General features: G+C 57.8%; 2 protein-coding genes across 2 annotated transcripts in view; one reads left to right on the forward strand and one right to left on the reverse strand.

The window, feature by feature from the left end:
- Positions 1 to 1,431: 1,431 nt before the first annotated feature.
- On the reverse strand, positions 1,432 to 7,604 carry BACE1 (beta-secretase 1). Its single transcript, XM_065652104.1, has 9 exons — positions 7,336 to 7,604; positions 4,420 to 4,508; positions 4,061 to 4,277; positions 3,739 to 3,876; positions 3,510 to 3,644; positions 3,273 to 3,374; positions 2,985 to 3,134; positions 2,715 to 2,886; positions 1,432 to 2,623 (listed from the first exon to the last, which is right to left on the reverse strand). Exons 1-9 carry the CDS (start codon positions 7,579 to 7,581, stop codon positions 2,382 to 2,384), a joined length of 1,491 nt encoding a protein of 496 aa, XP_065508176.1. The 5' UTR covers positions 7,582 to 7,604; the 3' UTR covers positions 1,432 to 2,381.
- A 521-nt stretch (positions 7,605 to 8,125) lies between these two features.
- The window catches only part of CEP164 (centrosomal protein 164), a 29,154-nt gene continuing 12,913 nt past the window's right edge, over positions 8,126 to 24,366 (forward strand). The window contains exons 1-14 of the mRNA XM_065652007.1: positions 8,126 to 8,215; positions 8,943 to 9,036; positions 9,400 to 9,511; positions 9,643 to 9,847; positions 10,567 to 11,493; positions 13,278 to 13,427; positions 14,081 to 14,206; positions 14,584 to 14,661; positions 15,929 to 16,039; positions 17,345 to 17,776; positions 19,671 to 19,754; positions 20,769 to 20,852; positions 22,541 to 22,626; positions 23,840 to 23,989. Of these exons, the coding sequence (XP_065508079.1) occupies positions 8,213 to 8,215; positions 8,943 to 9,036; positions 9,400 to 9,511; positions 9,643 to 9,847; positions 10,567 to 11,493; positions 13,278 to 13,427; positions 14,081 to 14,206; positions 14,584 to 14,661; positions 15,929 to 16,039; positions 17,345 to 17,776; positions 19,671 to 19,754; positions 20,769 to 20,852; positions 22,541 to 22,626; positions 23,840 to 23,989 (2,642 nt within the window). The 5' untranslated portion in view covers positions 8,126 to 8,212. The remainder of the gene's footprint in view (positions 8,216 to 8,942; positions 9,037 to 9,399; positions 9,512 to 9,642; positions 9,848 to 10,566; positions 11,494 to 13,277; positions 13,428 to 14,080; positions 14,207 to 14,583; positions 14,662 to 15,928; positions 16,040 to 17,344; positions 17,777 to 19,670; positions 19,755 to 20,768; positions 20,853 to 22,540; positions 22,627 to 23,839; positions 23,990 to 24,366) is intronic.

Here is a 24,366-nt window from a genome sequence, read left to right on the forward strand (position 1 = left end):
TTCATTGTTCTTACACAGACAGTAGGTTACAGAGTACGGGAGGCTCCGGCGCCAGCCCGCGGTCCCCGTCCCCGCACACGCCTGTTCTGGCCGTGACTCAGGGCGCTGGGGAGGGAGCGCACGGATCCGGCTGCGCGGCAGCTCCGGGTAACGCCACCCAACCTGCGGCAGCTCCTCCTTTCTCCTCTCCTGCACTTCCCAAGCCCAGGCTGAGGCACCGACCCTTTCTCCACGGGTTTTGGTGGGATCACAAGGTGGTCGGCACCACTTCAAACCTTGCACTTATTCTGTGGACTTTTCTTCCCCGATTTGCAGGCTGTGGCACACGCTTGGTGCTGCTCGCGGCAGCCGTGCCTCGGGGTCGCTCTGTGCGAGTGCTGCCGGGCGCAGCACCCGCGAGTTGGGCCGCAGTCTCGGCTCCTGCGCCACGCACACACCTGCCAGTGCGGTTTAAGGCAGCGGCCACCGCAGAGTCCGGGATGCGGGGGGTCCCGGGCAGGCACGAGTGTGCGGAGGGCTGCGCATGCTCACTGCCCTCTCATGGGGGAGCGGAATCACCAGGTGCCCGCGGCTCCGGAGCGAGGTTTGGGTGCTGGGCACCGCTCGCAAGCATGCCAGCAGCGCCGCGGGACAGTTCTGGCGTGCGGGTGCTGGGCTGTCGTGGCGATGCCCGGCACGAGGGCTGGTTGGCCTCTCCTGCACTGTGCGTTCCCTCCTGCCGGCTCCCTCGCTGCTTTGCCACAGAAATACGGAACTGCAGGACTGAGTTAACGAGCTTTACGCGCGGGGATGCTGCAGAGCTGCGCTGCTCCTGCCCGTCCCCCCTCAGTTGTCGTGTGTCCCTGCGCGGGGCGGCTGCCAGCTCAGCCCCGTGCTCGTGGAGGAGCGTTGCTTTAATTAGTGAACCTCATTATTTAAAACAAAGCACTTTCCTGTCCAGGTTGGAGGCAGAGGAGGAAGCGCAGCACGATGAACATCCTGCACGCTGCAGGGCGTCTGCCTGGGGACGCTCGTCCTCACGCACCAGAACATCCGCCCTCCGCAGTACGAACAGACGAGGACAGGACTGTCCCTCGGGCCGGGGCGGCCGGCTCTGCGCGCTGCTCTGCGCTCAGCACCTCCTGAGCCCCCAGCGCTCGGGTCCGGAAGGCGCTTCCAGCCGAGCACGCGCGGCCGAGCGAGCCTTGGCCAAGGCCCCGGGATTGAGCAAAGGGCTAAAAAGACTAAAAAAACCCAGAACAAAACAGGACCAACCCCCCTAATGTTGGGTTTGGAACAGTGGCTTTCAGCACTAGAATTAAAAATAGAGATATATGTCTATATTGTACAGGTGAGAAGCAGCCGTTGTTTGTACACCCGTGTGTGCTGCGGGACCTGCTATTTACATGCCGGGATTCTGCACAGCTGCACTACCAGTGACTCGTGTTATTAAAAAAAAAATGAAATAAATACAACCTTGTGTTTAAAAACTAAGAAACGCTGCAGTCCCCGGAGCCAGCGCCTGTCGCCCAAGCCGGGGTTGTCCCTCACCCACAGCAGGAGCCGGGACGCCGGGACGTGGGCAGCGAGCCGGAGCAGCCGCGGTGCCGGTGTCACGGGCTGTGCCGGGGCGAGGCGGGGGCTGCGGGGGCAGCCCGGCACCAGCTCCCCTATGGCTTTTGGTCGGGTGGGTGGGCTGGGGAGCAGCCGGGCTTGGGGGTGTCGCTCTGTCCTGGTTCTGGTGCTCGTGGGGATGGCCCGTGCGGGCAGCGGCGACCGGCTGCTCCGGGCAGGTGCCGTTGGTGTTGAAGAGACATGCAGATTCCCATCCCCAGAGGGGTTTGATGAGCCAAAGGGGACAGGTGGCTGCTCCTGCTCATCCCGGGAGGGCAGGGCGGGCACAGGGAGTCCTGGGGCCAGTGGCGGGGGAAGGACAGTTTGGGAGGGAGGGGGAAACACCACAGGAGGTGTTGGAATGGGCGGTGTACGGAGCAGCAGGATGGGAGCCCTGTCCTGGGCAGCCCGGGGCTGTCCCTGAGAAGCCCGGTGCCTGGGATAGAACCCCCAGGGATGGAAATGCCGGAGCCCGGCTCAGGCAGCTGGGGGATGGAGGGAGGCAGGGGACAGGCAGGGGACAGGCAGGGACAGCTCCATCACGCCTGGCAGGGCTGGGCAGAGCCGGGGACAGCTCACCCTGGTGCCGGAGCAGAGCGGCTGCCCCAGCCCCGGCCGTGGCTGCTGAGCTCTCCCCCTCGGCTGCCGCGCTCCTTCTGCAGGTCCCCGATGCTCCCGCGCCCGCTCCCGGCTCGCCGGCCCCGAGTCCCCGGGGCCCCCCCACGTACAGAGAGCGGGCTCAGCCCCGCAGAAAGGACCCGCGTGTGCCGGCCCCGCGCCCCCTGCGCTCACTTCAGCAAGGATATGTCATCGGCAAAGTCGTCGTGGTGGCGGCGCAGGCAGCGGAAGCAGCGCCACTGGAACACCATGAGGCAAAGCGGCAGCATGAACAGGGCGCAGATTGCCGCCATGACGTAGGCGATGGTCATCAGCGTGGACTCGTCCGTCTGCGGGATGTTGTAGCCGCAGTCCTCCATGTCGCCGTGCAGGTAGGGCCCCTCCACCGCGGCCGTGCGGAACTCGTCGTGCACTGTGGTGGGAGAGGGCAGAGCCGCGGTCACTGCACCGTCACCGCGTGTCCGCGTCCCCCGCGCCGCTCCCCCTTCCAGCACGGCCCTCACCATGGCAGGCGCTGACCGCGAAGCCGATGCGCTTGCGGGCGCGGTCAAACACCACGTAGAAACCCTCCATGATGACAGCGCCCATGACGGTGCCCGTGGAGGACTGGGAGATGGCGAACTTGTAGCAGTCGTCCTGAGAGGTGGCCACGTCCTCCACCGGCCGCAGGTATTGCTGCAGGGACAGAGGTGCCACCAGGGCCGGGGCCGGGCAGCGGTGCCCACCCAGCACGGTCTTGGCAGCAGGCAGGGTCCGGCGGGGCCAGCGCTCACCTGGGGCAGGATGGTGATCCGGAACGACTGGTTGGTGGCCTCCCCCATCAGGTAGAGCGACAGCACCGGGAAGATGTGCCAAGGGGTGGTGCCGACCTGCCAGCAAACCAGCTGCTCCCCCAGCCAGAAGCCATCGGGGAACTTCTCGGTCTGCCCGGGAGAAAGGGGAGGTGAGGGGGCCGTGCCGGGCGGCAGGGACGCTCGGGCTGGTGACAGGTGGCTGCACGGCCGCAGCCCCGCGCTGGCCCTGGGGACGTGCCCACGGCGGGAGGGACGGGTTTCACTGACCGAGGAAGCTGTTTTGATGGATTTCACGGCAGCCTCAAACACCTTCTTTGGCAGCCTGAGGTTGGTGGTCCCGCTGTCCACGATGCTCTTGTCATAGTTGTACTGGGGGCGGAAGGGCAGGAGTGATCCAGGTGAAGCCCCCGCTCCCCTCCCGATCCCCGCGGACGGCAGGTGGGCAGCTCCAGCGGCAGCGCCGCCGCCGTGTCCCATGGGGCAGGTCCCCTGCTGCCCCCTCACCTCTTTGCAGTCCATGTTCAGGTCCTGCCCGTTGACCTCCAGCTTGACGATGATGACCTCGTAGTACCACTCCTTGCGGATGGGGGTGTACCAGATGTCCCCCACGTACAGCGAGCGGTCGATGCCGCCGACGATCTGCAGGACAGAGCAACAGGCGTTGTCGCCGCGTGCCCCCCGCTCCGGCCGGCGTGTCCTGTCCCGTCCCGCGCGGGCAGCCCTGGCTGCTCACCATGCTGCCGCCCACCGACGCCAGCGCCTCCGTCTCGTTGGGTGAGAAGCCGGCCCCGCAGAGCTGCAGGGAGAAGATGTTGGGCACCCGCGTCTGCTTCACCAGTGAGTCAAAGAAGGGCTCCAGGCTGTCGTCGGGCTGGCGGGAGGAAAAGCAGGGGCAGGGCAGGGACGTGTCAGTGCTGTCTGTTCTCCAGGGGCTCTCCCCTGATGGGAATGCTGAGCTCAAGGGGCCGAGTGGAGCTAAGGACACAGGGAACCCGAACCCTGCTGCGACAGGGTGCCCGCGCCTGCTGCCAGCGCCAGGCAGAGCCAGGACTCACCCGGGCGATCTCGGCGTACGCCAGCCCCAGGATCCCTTCCCAGTTGGAGCCGTTGATGAAGAACTTGTCCGACTCCGTGATGGCAGCAATGTTGGCCCTGACGGTGACGTTGGGGCCGTGCGGGATGGTGACAAGGTCGGTGCCCAGCTCCCCTTCCCACTTGCCCTGGGTGTAGGGCACGTACACCCCCTTGCGCAGGTCGCGGTAGGTGCTGGACCTGCAACGGCACAGCGAGGCAGAGTCACAGCGGTGCGGAGGAAGAAGCCCAGCAAGGGACAGTGTGTGTCCGTGCAGCTGGGGCTGTGTCAGGGGCACGCGGAGCGGTGGCTGCGCTCTCCGTGTCCCCCCAGCATACTCACAGCTGCCGCTGGTAGTATCTGCGGAGGAAGGGGTGAGGCGCAGCTCCCACCGCAAAGTTGCTGCTCCCTGTGTCCACCAGGATGTTCAGCTGGAGGAAGAGAGAAGGGAGGCTTGTGATGGCGGTGGGACCTTGCCATACCCGCCGCCCAGCTCTGTCCCCGTCCCTGCGCCTGGCACGCAGTGGCCGCTGTGCTGAGCAAGGGCCGTGCTCGGGGACAGCGCAGAGGCTGCGCGAGGACACGGCGGTGGAGCGGGAGTCAGCGACACACAAAGCAAACATTGGCACTAGGCAAACAGCGCGTGAGCTCCCAGCACAGCCCGGTGCCTGACCCCGCAGGCAGGAGCACCCGGCAGGGCCGCATGGGGCTGCAGGGAGCGTCGCAGGACGGGGTACACAGGCTCCTCTTGCCAGGAAACCTCGTGTGCTCGCAGATCTGCTGGGAAGGGCTGACGGTACACAATCGCATACGGCTGGAGCCGCTAATCGGCCGTCCATATGCTGAGCTCTGCTCCCGCACATTCCTGCCCGCGCCCGGGATTACCAGCGCACAGGCAGGCTTTGGCAAACCGCCCACCGGGCTGGGAGCGCGCTGGCTGGATCCTGGCCCCGCTGAACCCTCACTGCAGCCCCCAGCCTGCGAGGAGCAGGGCGGGCGCTGGAAGGGAGCGGGCTGTGCAGGGCCGGGCAGCGGAGCTGCGGGGCGAGCTCTGAGCCCCAGCCCAGCCAGCAGCATACCGGGGCTTTGGCCCTTAATCCGTGCGGTCAGAGGGGAGAGGAAGGAGGCCAATGCGCTTGTGCTGATGGCAGAAGCGCTGGGCTGCAGCTGCCGGAGCTCTCTCCGTGGCTGGCTGCAGGCACCACGTCCCAGGCACCGCTGCCCATGACTGTGCTGCACTGAGGGACAGGTCTCCCTAACCTCAGGCTGACTTCTTGCCTAGGGGAACGTTTCAGGCCTTGGCTAAGGATCTGAGCGTCACGTTCAGCCCGGCAATAACCCCCTGGGGTGAGCACCGAGAGCTGCAGGGCCAGCTCAGCGCCCACTGTGCAGCCCGACCATCCCCTGGCAACGGGCCCTTCCCCGGGCGGCTCGGTCCCATCCATCACCAGGGCCACCTGCTCCGCACAGCTCATCTGCGCCGCTCCCCGAGGTCCCCAGGGGACGCGTTTCCCTGGAGAAAATCCTGTGGAGCTGATGCCGCAGGGAGGGGACGCAGGCGGTGGAGAGGACGCTGCGCTCCTGCCCTCTTCCCGGTGGATTTATGAATCAGACGGTGTGGGGAGCCCAGCGTGCGCACACAGAGCAACAAACCTGCTCAGGGACACAGACTGTACGAGCAATTAACTGCTGAGGCTGATTTTGCAGGGCGGCACAGCTCAGAACCAAAATTGAAGTGTGACAGAACAAAGAAACTTGCTTGCCAGCACCGGAAAGGAGAGAGGAAAGGTGAGGAGGGAGATGGACCAGCGTGGGGTGCCCGGACTGCACGTGTGCCTTTGAGGACACACATCCCCACGGACAAACACCCTCCCTGCTCCCCGATCTCCTGCGTGTGCACAGCCAGGCTCTTTCATGTGAATCTTTTAATTCCATTACAACGCCTGGAGGGATTTTGCTCCAGCACACACACCACGTTCACATTTGGATGGAGTCCAAGGCTGGAAGGAGCTGCCCAAAAGGGTGACTGGCTCAGAAACGCACGAGTGCCTGGAAAGAGGTGGTTCGCGCAGAAATTATCTGGCAGCTGTGACACGTGGCAGCTCTCAGGCAAAAGATGATGAAATCACATCTAAAACTAGATTTTAGAAATAATCTCCTCCCGCTTTCCCTAAACATCCCCTGCCAGAACAGAGGATAAATTGCGGGTGCTCAGGGACGATGCGGAACCACTGAGGGACCTGGTTTCTGCGGCGCTGGTGTTGCTCCCCCGTGCGCGGTTCACGTCTCGCTGCGTCGCTCCCTGCCGCCGCGTGTGCGGAGCTGCACCGGGCACCGCGGACGGAACCAGCTCGTGGGGAAGAGCCAGCCCTTATCTCACTGCCTGCGTGGGCGCCGGGCGCTTTGGCAGCGGCAGCCCAGGTGCAGGAGGGAACACGGGCCCTCGAGCACCGAGCCCCCGTGGCGCTGCGGGCCAGAGCTGCCGCTGAGGGCGGTAGGTAGGGCTGTGTGAATGGGTTTGGCAGCAGAAATCCCCGCAAGCTCACCCATAACGAGAGGAGGAGCTGGCCCGGCACCCGGCCCTCAGCACCCACCCTGTCCCCAGCGCACGGGCAGGCGGTGCCACACGCGTGACCCCGGCAGCGCAGCTCCCAGGACCCGAGGGACACTGACAAAGCGAGGGAGCAGGAGCAGAGCCCAGTGACGCACCGGCTCCTGCTCTGTGCAGAGACGACTGGCCCGAGAGCCCCAGGGCGAGCTCTGGGAACGTCCCCGGGCCAGGAGCGGCACAGGGAGCCAGGCGGGCGGCAGCTGCGCCGGGCGCTGTGCCGGGAGGAACGTGCCCAGCGCGGCCCGGCGGCTGCTCCCCCGGTGCGTGCATGTGCCGCAGGGCCGGGAGCGCTCCCGCAGGCGGGCACGGCTCAGCCCCGGCGCCGCACACCGCGCAGCCCCCGCCGGGGCATCCTGCGCCTCGGGAGGACGCGGGGATGCGGCCCGGGCTGCCCCGCACGGCACGGAGGGACAAGGGCAGCATCCCGGGTGGCGGCAGCTGCTCCCCCAGATCCCCGGGGCACGGCAGCCCCCGAGTACCGCAGCACCCGGGGGCAGCGGGAGCGACACCACGCTCGGCCGCGGTGCGTCCGCAGGGCCTCAGCTCCGCAAGGCACAGCCCCGGGAGCCCGAGCGAAGCGGCGGGGCGCCCGAGCGGGAGCGCAGCCCCGCGGGAGCCCGCTGCAGGCCGAGCCCGGCGGCCCCTACCTTCTGCGGGGGACTGCCCACCGTCATCTCCACGTAGTAGCCCTGCCCGGACTTGCCGCGCAGGTTGTCGATCATGTCCACGAAGCTGCCGGGCCGCTCGGCGTCCTCCGGCGCCCGGCGCGCCCGGGGGCCCGGCGGCAGGGCCGCGCCGCCCCGCAGCGGCAGGCGGATGCGCGGCGGGGCCGGGCGGGCGCGCAGGGCGGCCGCCCACAGCCACAGCAGCAGCCAGGGCCAGGCTGCAGCCATGGCCGCGGCGCTCCGCCCCGCAAAGGCCTCCTCCCCGCGGCGGACGGCGCTATCGGGCCCGCAGCGCCCCGCGCCTCGGCCGGGCGGCCGCGCCGGGGCGGGCAGGCGGCGCGGCGGGGCCGAGCGCGGCGGCGGGCATGGCGGCGCGGCGCTCCCCGCCCCGGAAAGCCCGCCCGCCGCGCCGCCCGCCCGCACCCCCGCCCGCCGGCGGAAGCGCTTGCGGCCGCGGTCCGGCCCAGCTCGGCGCGGCTCCCCGCTCCCCGGGGGCGGCCCGGCCCGATGAGCGCCCCGGTCCCGCCGCTCCCCGCCACCGGGCCGGGCCGGGCCGCCGGCCCAGCCCACGCGTCGCTATGGCAACGCGTGGCGGACCCCGCCCCGCCAGGACTACAGCCCCCGGCAGGCGCCGCCGCGCCGTGACGTCACACAGACCCGCCCCCTCGCCGGCCAATCCGACGCCGAGCCGCTCCGCACCGCCCAATGGTATTTAAGCGGCCGTTGCTCGTGCCGTTGCTACGGCAGCTGGAACCCGGAAGCAGTGGCGGCGAGCGCGGGCAACGCGCGGGTGTCCATGGAAGCGGCGGGCGGGCGGCGACTCCTCCCGCGGCCCCGCTGAGCGGCCCCGGCGCCGAGCATGGTGAGCTGCGGAGAGCTGCCCCGTCCCGCGTCATCTCGTCCTCCCTTCTCTCTCCCGGAGCCGTTAGTGCCGGCGGGAGCAGCCGCCGCGAGGCCGGGAGCGGTGCGGGGGCTGCAGGCCGTGTGTTTGTCGTGCACATGCAGTCGCGACATGGGTGAAAAGAGCTTTTTTAAAAAGTTTTATGTCCTGTTAAAGAAAACTCTGTCTCTCCCTTGCAAGCCTGGTGTGTGCCGGGGCTCTGGGCTGGTTCCCCAGCGCCCTCCTTCCCTGCGCAAGTCCCCTTGGCATGTGCGGGTGTGGGGAGGTGGCGTCTCAAAGAGAAGAATTAGTGCATAATTGTTCTCCCTGCCGTGACTTCAGGATGAGGAAAGGGGCTGAGATAGTGCTGTGCTGGAGGAAAACAAGAGCAGAAGATCTGGAGCGTGTTGCCCACATCCCAGTGCTTCAGTTGGGCACGTTTGGGAAAGGGACTGGTGCGAGTTCCATGGGGCTGTTTTGGTTTAGTGCGTGCCAAGGATATCTTTGCCTGGGAACTGCCAGGATTAATTGCGGCTTCTGAGACTGGCTTTACATAAGAGTTATAAATACAGAGCGGGCTGAGGACAAGGGAAGGCGAAGGGGCAGCTGAGGCTCAGTTACAGGTGGGTGTGGTGATCTTGCTCCAGATGATTTGTCCTCTGGGAGAGCTGCTCACTGTGACTTTGTGTTGCTTCCTTTGCTCTGGCAGGCGTGGGGAGCCATGGCGGGAGTGATGACGCGCATCGGGGACCAGCTCATCCTGGAAGAAAACTACGATGAGATGTATGTTCCCAGCGAGCAAGGTAATGATGTTTGTCCTCTCAGGAGCTGCAATATGGGATTTAAGCATGCAAGTCACTTCTAGGTGTATTAAGAAGACAGGAACTGGGAGGGCATGGGTGGAGAGGGTAGAATAAATGGGATTTTATAGAATGCAGAGCTTTTTGGTTGCAACGACAAGGGCCATTTTACGGTCCAACTCCCTGCTTTACCAGCCTGGTGGGATGTATTAGACTTGCTGACACAGGGCTGCGTTGACAGCTTTGAGCAGCTTCATTTCAGGATCAGGATTTCCCTTGTGCCTTTTGCTTTAGCTGAGCAGGTTGATGTGGTTGTGTCATGCTGGGTAGAGGCCATCTCCACAGACTCCTCTTGTGTTCTTCTAGAAATCCAGGACTATGCACGGGAGATTGGGATTGACCCTGAGAAGGAGCCAGAGCTGATGTGGCTGGCCAGGGAGGGCATCGTGGCCCCGTTGCCCCCTGAGTGGAAGCCCTGGTGAGGTTCTCGCAGATCCCTGCCCTGTGCTGCCCACGTGGGTGGCAGAGCAGGGGGTGATGCCACAACCCACCCACTCCCTGTGGGCGGGAAGTCCTGATTTCCCTCTTGGTGCTGTTCCTGCCCTGCAGCCAGCATGTCACTGGTGACATCTACTACTTCAACTTTGCCAACGGCGAGTCCGTGTGGGACCACCCCTGTGATGAGCACTACAAAAAGCTCGTCATTCAGGAGCGGGAGAAGCTGCTGGCATGTGGCAGCTTGAAGAAGAAGAAAGAAAAGAAGAAGAAGAAAGAAAAGAAAGAGAAGAAAGACAAGAAGGAGAAGCGACCCACCGTGAGTAGGCTCTGCTGTTTGCAGTGCTGCTGGGCGGCGGGTGAGTGAGTGGCTGTGAGCTAAGGGTGATCCTGTGCTGCTGCTGCTTTGGGATCGGAACAGCAATCCCCTGACAAGGGATCCTGTCCAGCAGGGTTGTGAGTTGAATGAAAATCCAACAGAAGTGGGGTCGCAGACCCACCAAAGTTGAGGAGCTTTGGTTTAGAAGGATGCACTGTGAGTGGGGGGCGCCCCAGCCCTGTGGTGCTGTTACTGAGGAGGATGTGGCACCAGCCAAGGATGCTGGTGCTGTTCTTAGCAGATATTGGGAGCACTGTGAGGATTTCCTTCCTTGGAGAGGACAGACGGTGTTTATGCAGTGTGCGGGTGTGTTGTTATATACAGGCAGTGAACATGGGTTCAGGCGTGTGAGGTCAGTCTGCTTTGCTGTTGGCATCTGCAAGTGTAACCAAGTTCCCTTTATATCCCAGGTGACAGAAAATCATTCCCTCCTCCATTTTCTCTTCTATGTATACGTGTAATGCCAAGTGCTCAAAAACTTACACACTTGTTAATATATAAACTGTGCATTAAAGAGGTATATACCTGTACTTTAGATAGAATACATGGTGTTATGTTGTAGTTATTTGTGGATATTTATCTACTTAGGAAATGTAGCCAGGCATTCTCCCTTCAGCACCCTCTAGCCCGATGCCCTCAGCCCCTCTGCTCCCCAGCAGGAGAGTCCCCAGCCTGATCCTGATAGCCAGGGTGGAGAGGAAGGCCAAGGGACACCAGCAGACATTGGTGATGCAGGGAGACTGTTTGCAGGCACATGGCCCAACGAACCACCTCCTCTGCTTGTTCCAAAGTTCAGCAGACCGTGCCAGACCTTACCTGATGCGGAGGAAGCTTCAGAAGAAGGCCTCTCTTCTAGCAGCTCAGATGTAGACATGCAGCGGGACCAAGAGACGCCTTTAGAAGTGCAAGGAAAGCTCTGTCTTGAGTCCTCCCACACAGAGTCTGATGATTTGAGGGTTAGACAGCCAGTGCAACCTCTGCGTGTGTCAAAGAAATCCTGTTTACAAGGCTCTAAGAATGTCAAAACTCTATTAGAGGTCCTTGAAGACCAAGCCTCACTCTCTGAGGATGAAGAGCTGAATGAAAAGTGGAATGTGGAAGACATGATGGGTGAGTGTGTGCATAATACTGATCATCACTTCTCAGCCAGAGAGAGCTGCACAGGACCAGATAAAGACGCAGAAAGAAGAGCAGACACATCGCGAGCCAGAGAGAAAGAAAGCCTTTACTGCAGGAACAATGAAATGGCTCTTTCTGATGCCAGTCTTGCAGATGACTCGAGTTTGCAGGAGATGACCGATGGTTCATATGCCCAGGAAGAGCTGAGAGCCCCCAGCAAGGTATCCGAGAGCAGCAGTGAGAGAGAAGTGCGAGATGAGGCTTTGGGTCAAGCCATCGGTGTGTACAGCAGCGATGAGATCACTGGCAGAGTGGAGAGAAAGGACTTAAAACTGGTGGCAGTAGGAGCAGATGCAGAGGGAGACACTCGCAGTGTTGTGCTAGAGACCCACTCTGCAGCCCCTCCAGAGATCACAGATACACTACCCCGCTGCCAAGGTGCTGCTGAAGGAGCGGGTGGGACTGAGGTAGGAGTGAGTCCTTTGTGATGGCCCTTCCATTGTAAGCACTTCTGGAGAAGTGATAGGTGGAACTTTCCTTCTAAGCTAATCTTCAGGAGAAAATGGGGAAGAAACATCCCATTGTAGGTCACATAAGCAGATGTGGCAGTCCAGTATCTTGAGAAATGGACTCTCTTCCCTCTGAAATGAAAGAGAAACAGGAAAAAGTTTGAATGCCTTGGCATATTCCCCCTGGTTCCAGCCCCTGGTTTTGCAGGCAGGCGCAGTACTGACTTGTCTGAGCGCAGTTTAGTCCCTGGACTGGGGCTGCTGTGCTCTTAGGATAGCAAGGTAGCTCACAGCTGTGAGGGGCCCATCCAGAAGTGTCCCTTTCCCCTTCTTCTGTGAATAGCTCGACCATTTTTCTTTGGTTTGCCCCAAATTTTCCCTCTGCCTATAGCAGGATCTTGCCCTTCACTGGGAAGAATGTTCCAGGTTGGTTTGTCTCTGTCGAAGTAGTGGCTTCAATCAAGTAAGAACTTACCAAATCTCTGGTTCTAAAGAACGAAAAATAACAGAAGGGCCACCATGTAATGTTAATGAATAGCTTTGCTCTGCTGCTGGTACCCAGCTGAGGCTCCACCAAACTGCGAGCTCAGGTTTCCAAGTACCAGCATGTGGTAGTGCTCAGTTAGCTGATAAGAACTGTGCCTATAAATATCAGATAAACTGCAGATTAGCCTGAAAGTTTTAATTAGCCTGAGGGAAGCGAGTTTATCTTTGCTGAAGGACAGCTAACATCCTCTCTGCTGTATGTGTAGTTAATGGCCATCTGTAGAAAATAATTAGTGAAGCCCAGAATGTGTGATTTATTCCGTTAGTGTTGCTGTGGCAGGGACTTGCTGGAAGAAGGATCAGTGCATATTCATCTCCCTCTCCCCATCCCTCAGTGTGCGAGTGGATTAACTGCTTTCAGTCTGTAATATTGCATAGACACGGAGTACAGGAGCGGTGATTTGTGAATACACACGTGCTGTGCTGCAGCAGCACGTGGCTCTACCAGCACGCTATGGACAAAATCCTGGTGTGGTTCGCTGCTGGCTTAACCTGTGCAGCGGTCGCAGGGTGGGCGATTCCATGAGGTCAGGTGGAATGGTCACATCTCTGGGTGAGGACAACTGGATGTGTTGAGTGTGTGTTGCTCAGAGGGGAGGATGCTGGATGGCGCTCGCTGTGCTTTGGGAGGGACAGGCGTGTTCAGGAGCTCTGTACAGATGTGGTGCTTGCTTTCTGCCTGTCACTCTTCCCCTGGTGTGAGGTGAGGAAGCAGCCTTTGGTCTAAAGAGAGCTGGTAATTGCTGCGTGTGGAGAGGAGGAGGCTCGTTGCCATCAGATTGGTTCCTACTCACTTGTTTCACAGAGTAGCAGGGCGGACAGGTGGAGGTGTCCTGGTTGTCTCGGGCGTGCGGTGCTGGTAAGAGCCTCTCCCGGGGGTGTTGCGTGTCAGTGCGTGAGCTCGTGGGGCTGCTGCTGTTCTCTCACCTTGGTTTTGGACAAATGCACACTGATTTTTCTGAATCACCTCGCTGCTGGAAAGTTAATCAGTGTATTCAGATGGGTATTTGGAAGATAAAATGTGCGAGGAAATCACTCCGCTGTTCCTGACCTATCCCGTGGGAGGGAGGCTGCTGGGTGGGGGGTCCCACAAGCAGGTTTTGGGTGGCGGTGGGTTCAGCATGGGCAAGGAGCGCTGTGTCCCTTGTCCCATTGTCCATCATGTCCCCGACATGAGCGCGTCCCCTCTGCTCCAGCCCTCAGGCTCGCTGCCGTCACCCGTCCCGGCGCCCCTGGGGACCCTGGCTCCGCTGCGTGGGCTGGCGGCTCCGGCTGGCGTCCTGCGTGGGTCACCGGGCTGGGAGCTGGGCAGCCCGCGGGGCTGCGCTGCGGCCGCAGGGACACAGGTGAGGCTGCGGAAACCCCGCTGCGGGGCACGGGGGGGCCGGAAGGCTTCGGTGTCAGCATTCCTGACCGCTCCTTGCTTCTGGTATACTCTTGTCAGTTAAAAGGCGCTTCTGTTCTGCCTTTCACTATATTTATTCTCTTTTGCTGTTTCTAGGGGGCTCAGTGCTAAATTCGTGGTGAGCTTTCTTCTATGTTTAGCAGATTTAAAGAATTGTTTTAGTTGCTGTTGGGGGGTAAAAGTCTGTTAGGTTCATTTTAATAGAACTTTGATTTGTGTCCAAACAAAGCATGACATACAGTACAGCTAATGTAATCTAATAAATATTTTCACTCAAGCATTTGAGAATAAAAAAAACCCAGAACATATTTTTTTGAATGAATGTAAGATTTGCAATCCCACTGAATGATTTATAGAATGTGACCTTTGGGTCAACAAAACAAACATGTTGAGTGGTAACAAAGTGATCTTTTAAAGGAAAACAAAACAATGTGTGCAAAACATTGTAGAAACCAACACCTTCTTCGAGGGTTTTCTTCTTGCCCAGTGAAGTCTCGCCATGGTGATTTCAAGGGCTGGTTTGTGGCGGTCTGGATGAAGGGGTGTTGCAGGCACAGGTCTCTCGGCTGTGCTCTCACTTCTCTCTCTCTGCAGCCAGCACAGACCTGGGAGCCCCCCAGCCAGAGCAAGAGGCTGCCGGGCTTGGGCTGCCCCGAGCAGAGCTCCTCAAACCCAGCGGCTGCAGACCGAGCGAGGAAGGAGGAGGAGAGCGACAATGAGGTATCGGTGTGCCTTGCCTCCTAACGCCTGTCGGTAACCGTAATGCGCGAAGCCTCAAGGAGTGAACAACTGATGCTCCCTCGTAGAGCTGAGCGACCAGGTCTGCTCCGTTTGACTCTGGGCCTTAATTTGTGCTGTATTTCCTCTGTGTTTGGTCACCAAGAAGTATCTAATCCAGTTTTCTCCTTGTGTACTCCCCATAAATTGATGTCTGCCACAGTTTCCAAAATGAGTTGGCTGTAGGCGTGTTGCCTTGGTGTGTTGCTGTGGCTCTGCCTCATTTCATTGATTAGGAGCCCCCAGTTCCTCCTGTGTGGTCTGTGGGATTGCAGAGGTCACAACTCAGTGTTGCCCATCTTTTTTTTTAATTCCTTTAGAGCCTCCACGGGACAGCAAGACTGTTGAAAAACCTGCACGTGGACATCAGCGCCTTGGGAGGCAGCTTTGACTCGGAGGTGAGACGGCGGGTGACGAGACGGACAGGAGAGGAGCTGGGGGATCAGGAGAGGAGCTGGGGGATCAGGAGAGGGGCCCGAGGGACGAGAGGCCAGGTGGGGTCTGCAGGGACAGCAGAAGAAATAACGCTCATTCTCAGCAAAGTTGTGATGGGAGGGGAGGGGGATATACCCTGCAAACGCCATTCTTGCACTTCACTCAGTTCCACAAGAGTTGTAGAAGCTTCCGTGTGGCCACTTTTCTGTACCAACCTAAAACCTGTTTTTCTTCTTGCACTGCTGAGAAACTCTGTGGCTCAGACAGAGCATCAGCAAAGAGCTCAGTACACACATAGCCTTACGCAGACATTTTCCTTTCCCTGCGGGTGTGCATTTTGTCTGCGCTTTCTTAGCAGTGATCAGGCTTAAGATGACAAGGGCACAAAGGGAAGCGCATTGCAAGCAGCTCTGGTGATTTGGCCTGACTGCTTGCGCTGACATTAATCCTTTGTCACTGCTTTGAAAATTCTGTTCCAGTATCTGAAAGGCAAATTAATTTCTTTTAAAGTGTTTTACAGTATTTCCCTTATCCTTTTCAGAGCATACAAAAATTAAGCTGTAAAGTGCTTTGCTGGAGAACCTGTTCACAATGCTGGGCAGAAACAGCAAGGGCTTATGCTAAAGTGGATGTCAAAAAGAAAGGCCTGACTCTCATTTCCAAACAACAAGCAGCCTGTCGGGGCCCAATTTGTCACCAAAATGTTAATGTGTCCAGGAACAAAGGGCTGTCTTGGCATTTCAGTGCTGCGCCAGGGCTTCAGGAATCTATTATAAAATAGCAATCGCGGCCAACAGCCAGGCTGTGTTGACTCAGATGGGTGATATTGTAGTCCTGGTAAGATATTAGTGCCCTTGCTGGAAAATATAATTCAGTTGTAGTTCCATGAGATGGCAGTAGAAAGGCATTCCTATGAATGAGCCTGAGCCACTCTCCAGCTTCATACAAAATGGAGAGAAGGAAAGGATTTGTATAACAAGCCCTACAACTTGTGGAGAGATTTCTGTTGGACATGAGGGGAAACTCTTCACAATGAGTGCGGTAGAACAGCAAGTTCACTGAGCTGCCGGCAGGAGCAGCCTCAGTAAAGCCTGCAGAGCAGCAATGGGTTGATGTTTGGGGATCTGGAGAGCTCTCTGCTCCGAGTGCGTGCGGTGGGTGACCTGTCGCAGGTGGGTGACCAGCTCAGGACGGTGTCGCGGCTCTTGCTAGCGGCTGCGTTACCCCCAGCAGGAGAAGAGCCAAGCGGAGGGAAGCCGTGGCACACGGTTAGCTGACGTCGCTGCAGCCTGTGTCCAGCAGCAGAGGGGTCCCGCAGAGGAGCCTGCCAGCCTGGCAGAGGTGATCGGTGCCGCTTCGACATCACGGGCCTGCTTGCGTGGTGTCACCGGAGCTTTGCATGCCCTAGGCAGCTTCTAGTGTTGTGGTGTGGATAGTTGCTTGGTTTGTTTAATTTGCTGGTATTGCATGCATGGAGAGAGGTGTAAACTTAAAAACCAAGGGCAAATGCTACCCAGGTGAGGTCTGGCATAAAGGTGAGGTCTGGAATAGAGATATTACCGAGGGCTGTGCAGAGCCTTGTGTGGCTGGCTGGTGATTCAGTGATGTGTTGTGAACCTCTGCTAACCAGGCACAGAGCTGGAAATGGGCCATAAACTTTCATTTATTACTCAGAGAATTGCAGGTGAGGCTCTGAAGCGTGGTTTTTAGGAAAGTACCCAGCGATTTGGTTTCTCTGTCCTCATCCCCAGTTTGATGGATGGCTCTCTCAGCCCTGAGAAGGTCTTTCAGACAAACGATGTGCTAGAGGATGTTCTTTCAGTTTGCTGCAGCTCCAGGTTTAAAGCTGACAGCATTCCAGTTGCACTTTGATAAAAATACATCGTTAAAATATGCGGTATGTGTATGGTACATGCTGTACACAGGATGCAGCTAACATTTGCCAAGACACCCCAGCATTAATAAAACAGCGAGAAAGTGGGACCTGCGAGCAGTTTTGTTTGCATACTGATGAGGGAACCTTTTCCTGCTCCTCCTGGCTATTGCGCTTTTTATTGTGAGTTTTGTGGCCTCCCCACTGCTGGGGGAGGCAGTCGAACCTTTGAGTGACTCAGCTTTAATCTGGGAATGTTTTTTTTTCCACCCAAGGCCCATGGGTTCTGCCATTTCTTGGTCTAGCATGTTAGCTAGGCCTGGCTCTGAGCTCGGCAGTGGCTTCAATCAGTGCCTGCCCTCAAGTTTGTCCCCCCTGGAAGGCGAGATGATTGCTTCCAGCCTGCTCTTCTCTGCTTATCATTTCAGGCAGAAGTTAAATGTCCGGTAATAGTCTCTTGCAGACTTCCATCTCTCACAAAACTGACTTGATATGGAAGCATCGATGGCTCTACTCTTATCTGCTGAGACCCTATGAATAAAAAAGCAGCAGAGTAAAAAAACATCTGAGCCTAGGAGGTGAATGTGTTTATCTTCTTGAAGTTCCTTGTCTTTGAAAGGGACTGCATGAAATCAAACTGCTCTTGAAGTCACCCAAAGCGTTGCAGCTTTGCTTCTGGCTGTAGGAGAACCCATGCTGTTTCTGACCCCTGCATCCTCCCAGGGAGGGGTCAGGCATGTTGTAGCTATAACCGTGTTTGACTTGCTGCCTAGAGGGACTCTTTAAAATCAAGATACGCTGAAGAGGAGCGAGAGTCTTCCTTGGATTCTGATGCTGCCTGCCCTCCGACTCCCGGTCCTGTCCTTCCCGGCGATGCTGGCAGTGGCCTGTCCAGCCCGGACGAGGAGGCCGATGGGGAGCTGGCAGGGGGTGAAGCTCTGGGCGAGCAGGGTGCAGAGGAGGAAGGTGACGTCTCTGCAGCCGCTGAGGTGCCGCGGTCTCTGGGGGAACGTGATGTGGCAGGGATGGACGTGCCCAGCGCCCCTGGGCTCCCTGCGCGGGCATCTCCAGCGGCCGAGGCGGATCGGCTGGCGAGCCCGGCTGCTGCTGCCCACACCGTGTCCGGGGGAGAGGAGATGGCGCATGAGACAAGGGGAGAGGCAGCAGCTGATCTGCAAACAGGCAGCAGGCGGGATGCTGGCCAAGTAAGAGACCTGCCTGCCTGGACTGGGTTTGTGTGGAAGCGGCTGTTCCCCTTGCTCTGCAAGGCCCTGGTTCAGGAAGGCTCTTTGAGCGCTTATTTTCTGTTCAGCAGGGTGCTCCTGGGGGGTCACAAGTGCCCTGACTTCCCAGGTCTGGTATCTTTAGTATCAAGCTAGGAAATTGTTCTCTTACACAGACCCTGAGTGCTGTCCAAGGCACACGACAGGCAAAACCCCTGAACCGTCATGCACGTTTTGAGTCTTGGAGGAGAAATAAGTCTCAGCTTCCCGTGCTGCCATCTGTACTGAGCAAGCGGGTTTTGCAATGAAGCTCACACCGAGCCCAGCTGTCCGTGCTGCTTTGTTTCTCTCCTTCTGTTGTTTCTCTCAGCTTATGCAGAAATGGGGCACAAGCGCTGAGAGAGCTGCCAGCTGCGATATGGGCGGCTCTGTGGAGGATGTGACGGGGAGGTGGGAGGGGGGAAGGACGGCTGTACCTCCAGTCCAGCGAGCACAGACCCTCCCAGTCTGCCCAGTGCCTTTCCAGCACTCCGGGAGGAGAGTGGGCAGGCGGTTGGACCACGGTGTCTCTGGCAGGAGAACAACCATCAAATGTTGTCATGGTTTAACCCCAGTGAGCACTATAACCAGGATAGCCACTTGCTCCCTCCGCCTCCTACCCACAGCTAGGGGAGAGAACTAAAACAGAAGAGAGAAACTTGTGTGTTGAGGAAAAACGGTTTAATAAAATAACACAATACCACTAATATACTGCTACTAATAAATGGAAACAAAATATAAAAGAAAAAATACTCAATGCAGTTCCTCACAAATTCCATCCGCACCCAGCAGCCTGTCCCAGGGTGCAGCACCTGATCATGAACCGAGACAAAAAAAGGCGGAAAGGCCCTGAGGCTTCTGCAAAACAGCAGGAGGGCGAAAGGCTGAGGTAAAGAAACTCCTGAACAGGTCTCCATCCCAACTCAGAAAAAACCCAACAACAACAAACCACACCAAGAGTTAGCCAGAAGATCTCAACTGTCCTTAAATACAAAGCATGATGCCAGTGGCATGGAATATTGTTATTGATCAGTCTGGATGTCAGTCAAGGTCTGCCCCATCCGTGTCCCCTTCCCAGCTGCTCCACACCTGGCACAGAGAGCTCAGAAAAAGTCCTTGGCAGACAGAAACAATTAAAAACATTAACTGTGTCCTGGGGTGTTGTCTTCTTGCTTTCAAACTGAATCCAAACAATGACGGTGCCAGCTATAAAAAAGAGAGGTTTCTAGCTGCATGAAGGAAAATGAACACATTTCAGTGAAACAAGCACAAGTGTCAGAAGTGCAGACGGTTCATGGCCTGGTCCCTGTGACTGGGCTGCCAGGCAGACACACACTGTCCACTCTTGGTCAGTGGGACCGTGTGCTCCCGCGGGACAGGGACGCGCTGCGTCGCGACCCTGGCAGCACAACAGTCCGCACTGCCAGTAGGAAAGCTGGACTGTTAGAATCCGCTTGAGATCAAGGTTCTGCGTGGCTTTACCCGTTAGTGTGGTGGGCTGGGGAGTTCTCGGAGCTGCAGGGATCCTTGCAGAAGGAACAAGACAGTGACCAAGTGCCCTTTGTGTTGGATATTTGAAGAGCACTTCTCTGCCCTCCCCAGTCCCATCTCCTCCCCCTGCTCTCCTTCCCCAGTCCTTTATCTCTGTGACGTGGTGTTTTGTGCTTGTTTCGTGGGTCACACTCTTCCTGTCTTTCCCGAGATGCTCAGTCACCTGTTTTCCCCTGTGTTATAGAGAGGCTGGATTTGTCTTCCCAGTGTCAGTTGTGATCTGGTTGGACATGGTGCAGCCGCAGGTGTAAGACATGGACGGGCTGTAACACATCTCTCCTCTCAGCTTTCCAAGGCATCCGAGACCAGTGACTGTGAGGAGGACTTACCAGTCTCCAGCCGCTCAGACCGCAAGCCCATTCAGCCTCTGGTGAGTCACTAAAAGCTCCTTGTCCCCTGGGTGTGGGCGTCACGTTCCCCAGTTGATGCTGGGCTCACCTCTTGTGGTCCAGCTGCCCAAGTCCTTATCTGCTAAGCAACAACCAGCGATGTCATCCTGCGCGTAGCAGGTCCTGTCTGTGCGTGAGGTAACATCTCCGCAAAAGTAGGTCACTTGGAGCTGGGACTGCGCTCAGATAATTGCAAAAAAGGAAAAGAATAAGTAATCTAGAAATTGCGCTTTGAGGGGCTAAGCAGCGTTTCCAAAGGGCTGTGTGTGGCTGGGAGACCTGGAGGTCCCCAAGGCAGAGCACACGGGAGGGTCGCCCTGAGATGGGGAGATGCCCATCAGCATCTCTTGTCTTTGCAGGAAGCTGCCGCTGCCATCTGCCAGTGGGAGCAGGGGCAGCACAGCCAGCACACGGCTCAGAATGTCACTATTTATCGGTGCGAGGACGGGGCGGTGTTGGCAAGGGGCTGCTGCCTCCAACAATGCCTTTGCAGTGCTGGCTCACGGGCAGGTGTACGCACACGCTCTGCGTGCGGCCGAGTGCGGGGACCACAGAGACTCTGCCAGGAGGCGAATGGCTTGTGGGCCACTGGCAGGAGCTGACTGTAGGAAAAACCTCAGCAAATCTGCAGGAATATTGGAAATGAGAGCAGGAGAGGCTGGGGGAGGCTCCGCTGCATGCTTTGGAGGTGCCCTGTGCCACCGCCACAGAAAACCCAGCTGCATGCTGGTCAAGCCGCTAATGGAGCTGTCTGTCTGTCTGTCTGTCTGCAGTGCAGATATTGCCTGCGCTTGGATGCAGGCCTGAGATTGGTATAGCCATCTCCTGCGTCCTTTCTAGATGTTAAAATATCTAGTGCTACGAATGACTTGCTGTCAGTGGGATGCCAAGGTGGATTCTAAGCTGCGTTAGGATTTTGGTCTGGTCTCTCAGGATCTCTAGCAAAACCTGTGCTTGCTTATCGGACACTGATACTTTTCTGCTTTCCTCTGCAGGACCTGGGCTTCCAGCATCGGCTTTCTGAGCAGGTTCTGGATGTGGAGGTCCTGTCTCCTGCCTTGGACAGCCCCACGTGCAAGGTGAGTGTGATCAGAGAGCGACCCATGAACAGTCAGGTAAAATACCATATTGTGGTGCACTAATCACAGGGTTGGTCGGCATAGAGGCTTTGCGGAGGCAAACAGAAGCGATGTGTAAGCATCAGGGGTCAGAGCAGCGCTAGTAGTGCGTTGTCTTTCCTGCAGAGATGAGCTGCAGGTAGCTGCACAAAACACAAACTTTGAGCAGAGGTGGGAAGCTGCGCTTCACTCAGCCTTGCTGTCATTGTAAGCGAGTTGATCGGCCGCGCTGGAGGAGACCGTGGGTGGCAAACTCACCACCTGCCCAGCAGAAAGGAGCAATCCGGTTTGTAAGGTTGTGTCTGGAGAATACACCTGTCCTCTCATGCCTCGTAATGAGCGTAATCAGATGTGAAGGGAAAACAAAACATACGCCTGCTGTGTTCTGCCTCTCGCTGCAGCGCAGTCCCTGTGCATACGAATGTGTCGCTGGAGCAGCCAGGTCTGGAGTTTCTCACAGCCCCGTCTCAAGGAGAGAGGTGCATTTGAGACGGGGCTCCCCGCAGAACCGCAGCTGCTCTTTTGTGTCATAGACGCAGGCTGGTCTGAAGTGAGACTCTGTAGGAATGTCTTCTATGTGTAGTGAGCTTGCCTTGCTTGGGGGACACTGGCAAAATATTCTGTTTTAAGAAAAGAGCACCTCTGTCAGCTCCAGGAGCACAGGGAGGGACTGTCCTGGGCAGGCGCGTTGGGCAGGGGCACAGCAGCGGCCCCGTTACCCTGTGGCGGGTGATGGCTGTTCCCAGGAAGGTCTCATTCTCTGTTTTCTGGCTTGTCTTCTTTCACAGGCGGCAGTGACAGAGCCCGTTTGGAGCCAGGAAACATTTGCTGAGCCCCTCGGTGCTCGGGAACTGAAGTCATTATTTACAGCGGGCAGGAGGGAGGCTGGGCGAGCTGCATGGGGGGCTCTGACCGGGCTGATGTGATGGAAGGTGACAGCACTTGCAGGGAATCCTTCTGCTGTTTGCTCTGCTGAACATTTGCATAAATTACTGCCGTTTTAATTCCGTGTAATTTTGGCCGTGCTCCACAGTGCGCTCCTGCATGGCGAGGCCTGAGCTCACCTGCTGTTTCTGTGGTCCCTGAGAATTTATGAATGGGCTGTTCTTCTGCAGGGCGGCTGAGCCCTTACTGGTTTCTTGTGTGGGGCTGACAGGTGAACTGTGCAGCGCCTGTTTGTGCTATTGCAGGGACACACTTCTGTGTCTCTCACATTCCTCTTTTAGGAGATTTTTGCCCTGCACTTTTCAGGGAGTTTAGTGTTACCTGGACGTGCAAGATGACCTTCAGGGAAACACCAAACCTGTGCCCGAAGTGCTGAGTGCTGGCAGGGAGCTCATGCTCGGCACTGGAAAAGTGACCTCCAGAGCGTAACCCAGCGCAGCCTGGGGAGCTGGGCTCCTGCGCCTCTGCTGTGCCGCAGGAACCGCGCCTGCCGGGGTGACGCTTGGGGTTCCTGGCATGGTTTGGGACCCTGGGTTACGCGTGGCAGAGGAGCTGGCAGGTTCCCGTGGATGCTGTTGGGTCCCTGGGCTCAGCGCTGATGCGCTGGACCAGAGCTGCCCCTCAGCAGAGCCGCTGTAAGGTCCTGAGAGGCTTTTTTTGGCGAAGGAGCCAGCAAACCCCACGCTGTTTGCTTTTACCTGCAGGCCCAGGAGCTGGGAGCAGAGGAAAAAGAGCAGAGCAAAGCCAGTATAGAGGAGGAGCAAAGCAAAAGAACGAAAGCTGCTGAGAGGTACAGTACAAACAGAGCACTGAGGAGCTGTGGACACCTCTGGCTCCAGATGACGTTCCTGTCTTGTCTCCCCCTGCTCTGGTCACTGTAACTGTGTGGGCATCCCCTGGAGAACACGTCAAGATGCTGCACCTTCTCTCAGGCTCTTTCCCACTAAACCTTTCACTTCTCCTGTCACCTCCTTAGTCCTGTTGCAGAAGATTTAAGGTTTGTTTCACCTTCTGGCTGGGTGGAGAGCAAAACTGCCTGTCTTTGATTTCCCTGAGACTGCCCCAGATGTGGAGCTGGCTTCTCTTTCCCTTACAGCTCTGTGACTTTGCTCCAAGGCTCCCAAAATCATGTTTTCGCTCGTGCAGAGGTGGCCTGCAGCAAGTCACTGACCAGCTGTGAGCATTATCCTGTTTTATATCCTGGTACATGCATCACTGACTCAAGCGCACCAGTTGTTACTCCAAGAGCAGTGCTCGTTTCCAGACCCTTCATTACTAGGAGAACTAGATTGTCTGGGGGAGCTATTTTCAGCCTGTTTGTAGGCACTTGTTTAAAACAGTTAAGTATTGTGCTGAGCAGTAAGCTCTGTGCTCTCTTGAGCCCCTTCCCTCCCCCTTTGAGAGCTGCAGCGTTTGGCACTTAGAGATGAATGGTGTCAAAACTCTGGGGCACTGGGAACCAAGAAGCTGTTGCCTGTGCCAGGAAAACTTGTGAACAGAAGCTGCAGCCCATCTAAATGACTGGCTGCATGCACTTGGGGTTTGCAGCCTTGTTCTCAGAGGAGCTGCTCACATGAAGGACCTTGAGAACGTGTTCTGCCCGCAGGAATTGTCTCCTTATCACTTGCTGCCTGCTTCCCAGCTGCGCATCCCCTCTTTCTCCCTGCCTGTACAGCTCCTGTTCGCTTTGTCTCTCTTCTCTGTGCTTCCGAGATGAAGTGGGACTGTAGATGTAAGCGTGCCTGCCAATATTTCTGTCTGTAATTTGGACAACGGTGTGAGTGTTGCTAATAGGGCTTGGAAAGAGAGTGGGATAATCCAGGGAAGGGATTCAGTATTTTGCGACAGACCCCCATAAAATCCTGAGCACCTGTTGGGCTGGCAGGGTCTGAGGTGGGGGGCACGGTTTGGAGCGTTGCTGTGCCCTGTGTGCTCTCTGTAGAATCTGCTGGGATCTAGCCTGTGCTAATCTGCTCTTCTGTTACCTTTCTTGTGCTGCAAAGTGATGGGGACCCAAGTGCCTGTGAAACACCACAGGAGAAGCGTTTTGCTTTGGAGGATCCGGCTGGGGAGGTGGCGGTGGCCCCGGCACCGGAGGAGGGGTGGCTGGACGGCGCAGTCCATGGGGCAGAGCGTGCCATCCCGCAGAAAGCGTAAGAGCTTCACTCGAGTGCCCAGTGTTGCCAGCACAACAGCTTTTGTCCTCGTGTCCCCCTGTGCGGTGTCTGAAGTTGGTGCATGTGGTCAGCACGCCGGGAGATGTGGTTTGGTGGGCGCAGAGCTCGAGCGGCTCCGGACGGGAATCCGAGCAGCTGTTCTGCTGGCGGAGGTGCCCAGAGTCCGCACGGGGGGAGAACAGCAGCTCAGCCCTGCATCTGTGCCACGGGACTTGGGTGGAAGAAGAGCCGTTTGCTTTGTACGTGGGAAAACCTCCTTCTTACCAGGGTCGCTAACAAGGCTCTAAGCGTTCACACACTTAGGCTGGCATTTTTGGAGCATGATGAGACGCTGCTGCTCCTGCTTTCACTAG

The sequence above is a fragment of the Caloenas nicobarica genome, chromosome 26, assembly GCF_036013445.1.
Source record: "Caloenas nicobarica isolate bCalNic1 chromosome 26, bCalNic1.hap1, whole genome shotgun sequence".
Taxonomy (NCBI): Eukaryota; Metazoa; Chordata; class Aves; order Columbiformes; family Columbidae; genus Caloenas; species Caloenas nicobarica.

What these genes read in the sequence shown, in the direction of transcription:
- BACE1 (XM_065652104.1), bottom strand. Translation starts at nt 7,581, where the DNA reads ATGGCTGCAGCCTGGCCCTGGCTGCTGCTGTGGCTGTGGGCGGCCGCC. An exon ending in TGGGCAGTCCCCCGCAGAAG is followed by an intron (nt 4,509 to 7,335) that starts GTAGGGGCCGCC and finishes CTCTTCCTCCAG; the next exon opens with CTGAACATCCTGGTGGACAC. An exon ending in TGAACATGGACTGCAAAGAG is followed by an intron (nt 3,375 to 3,509) that starts GTGAGGGGGCAG and finishes TTCCGCCCCCAG; the next exon opens with TACAACTATGACAAGAGCAT.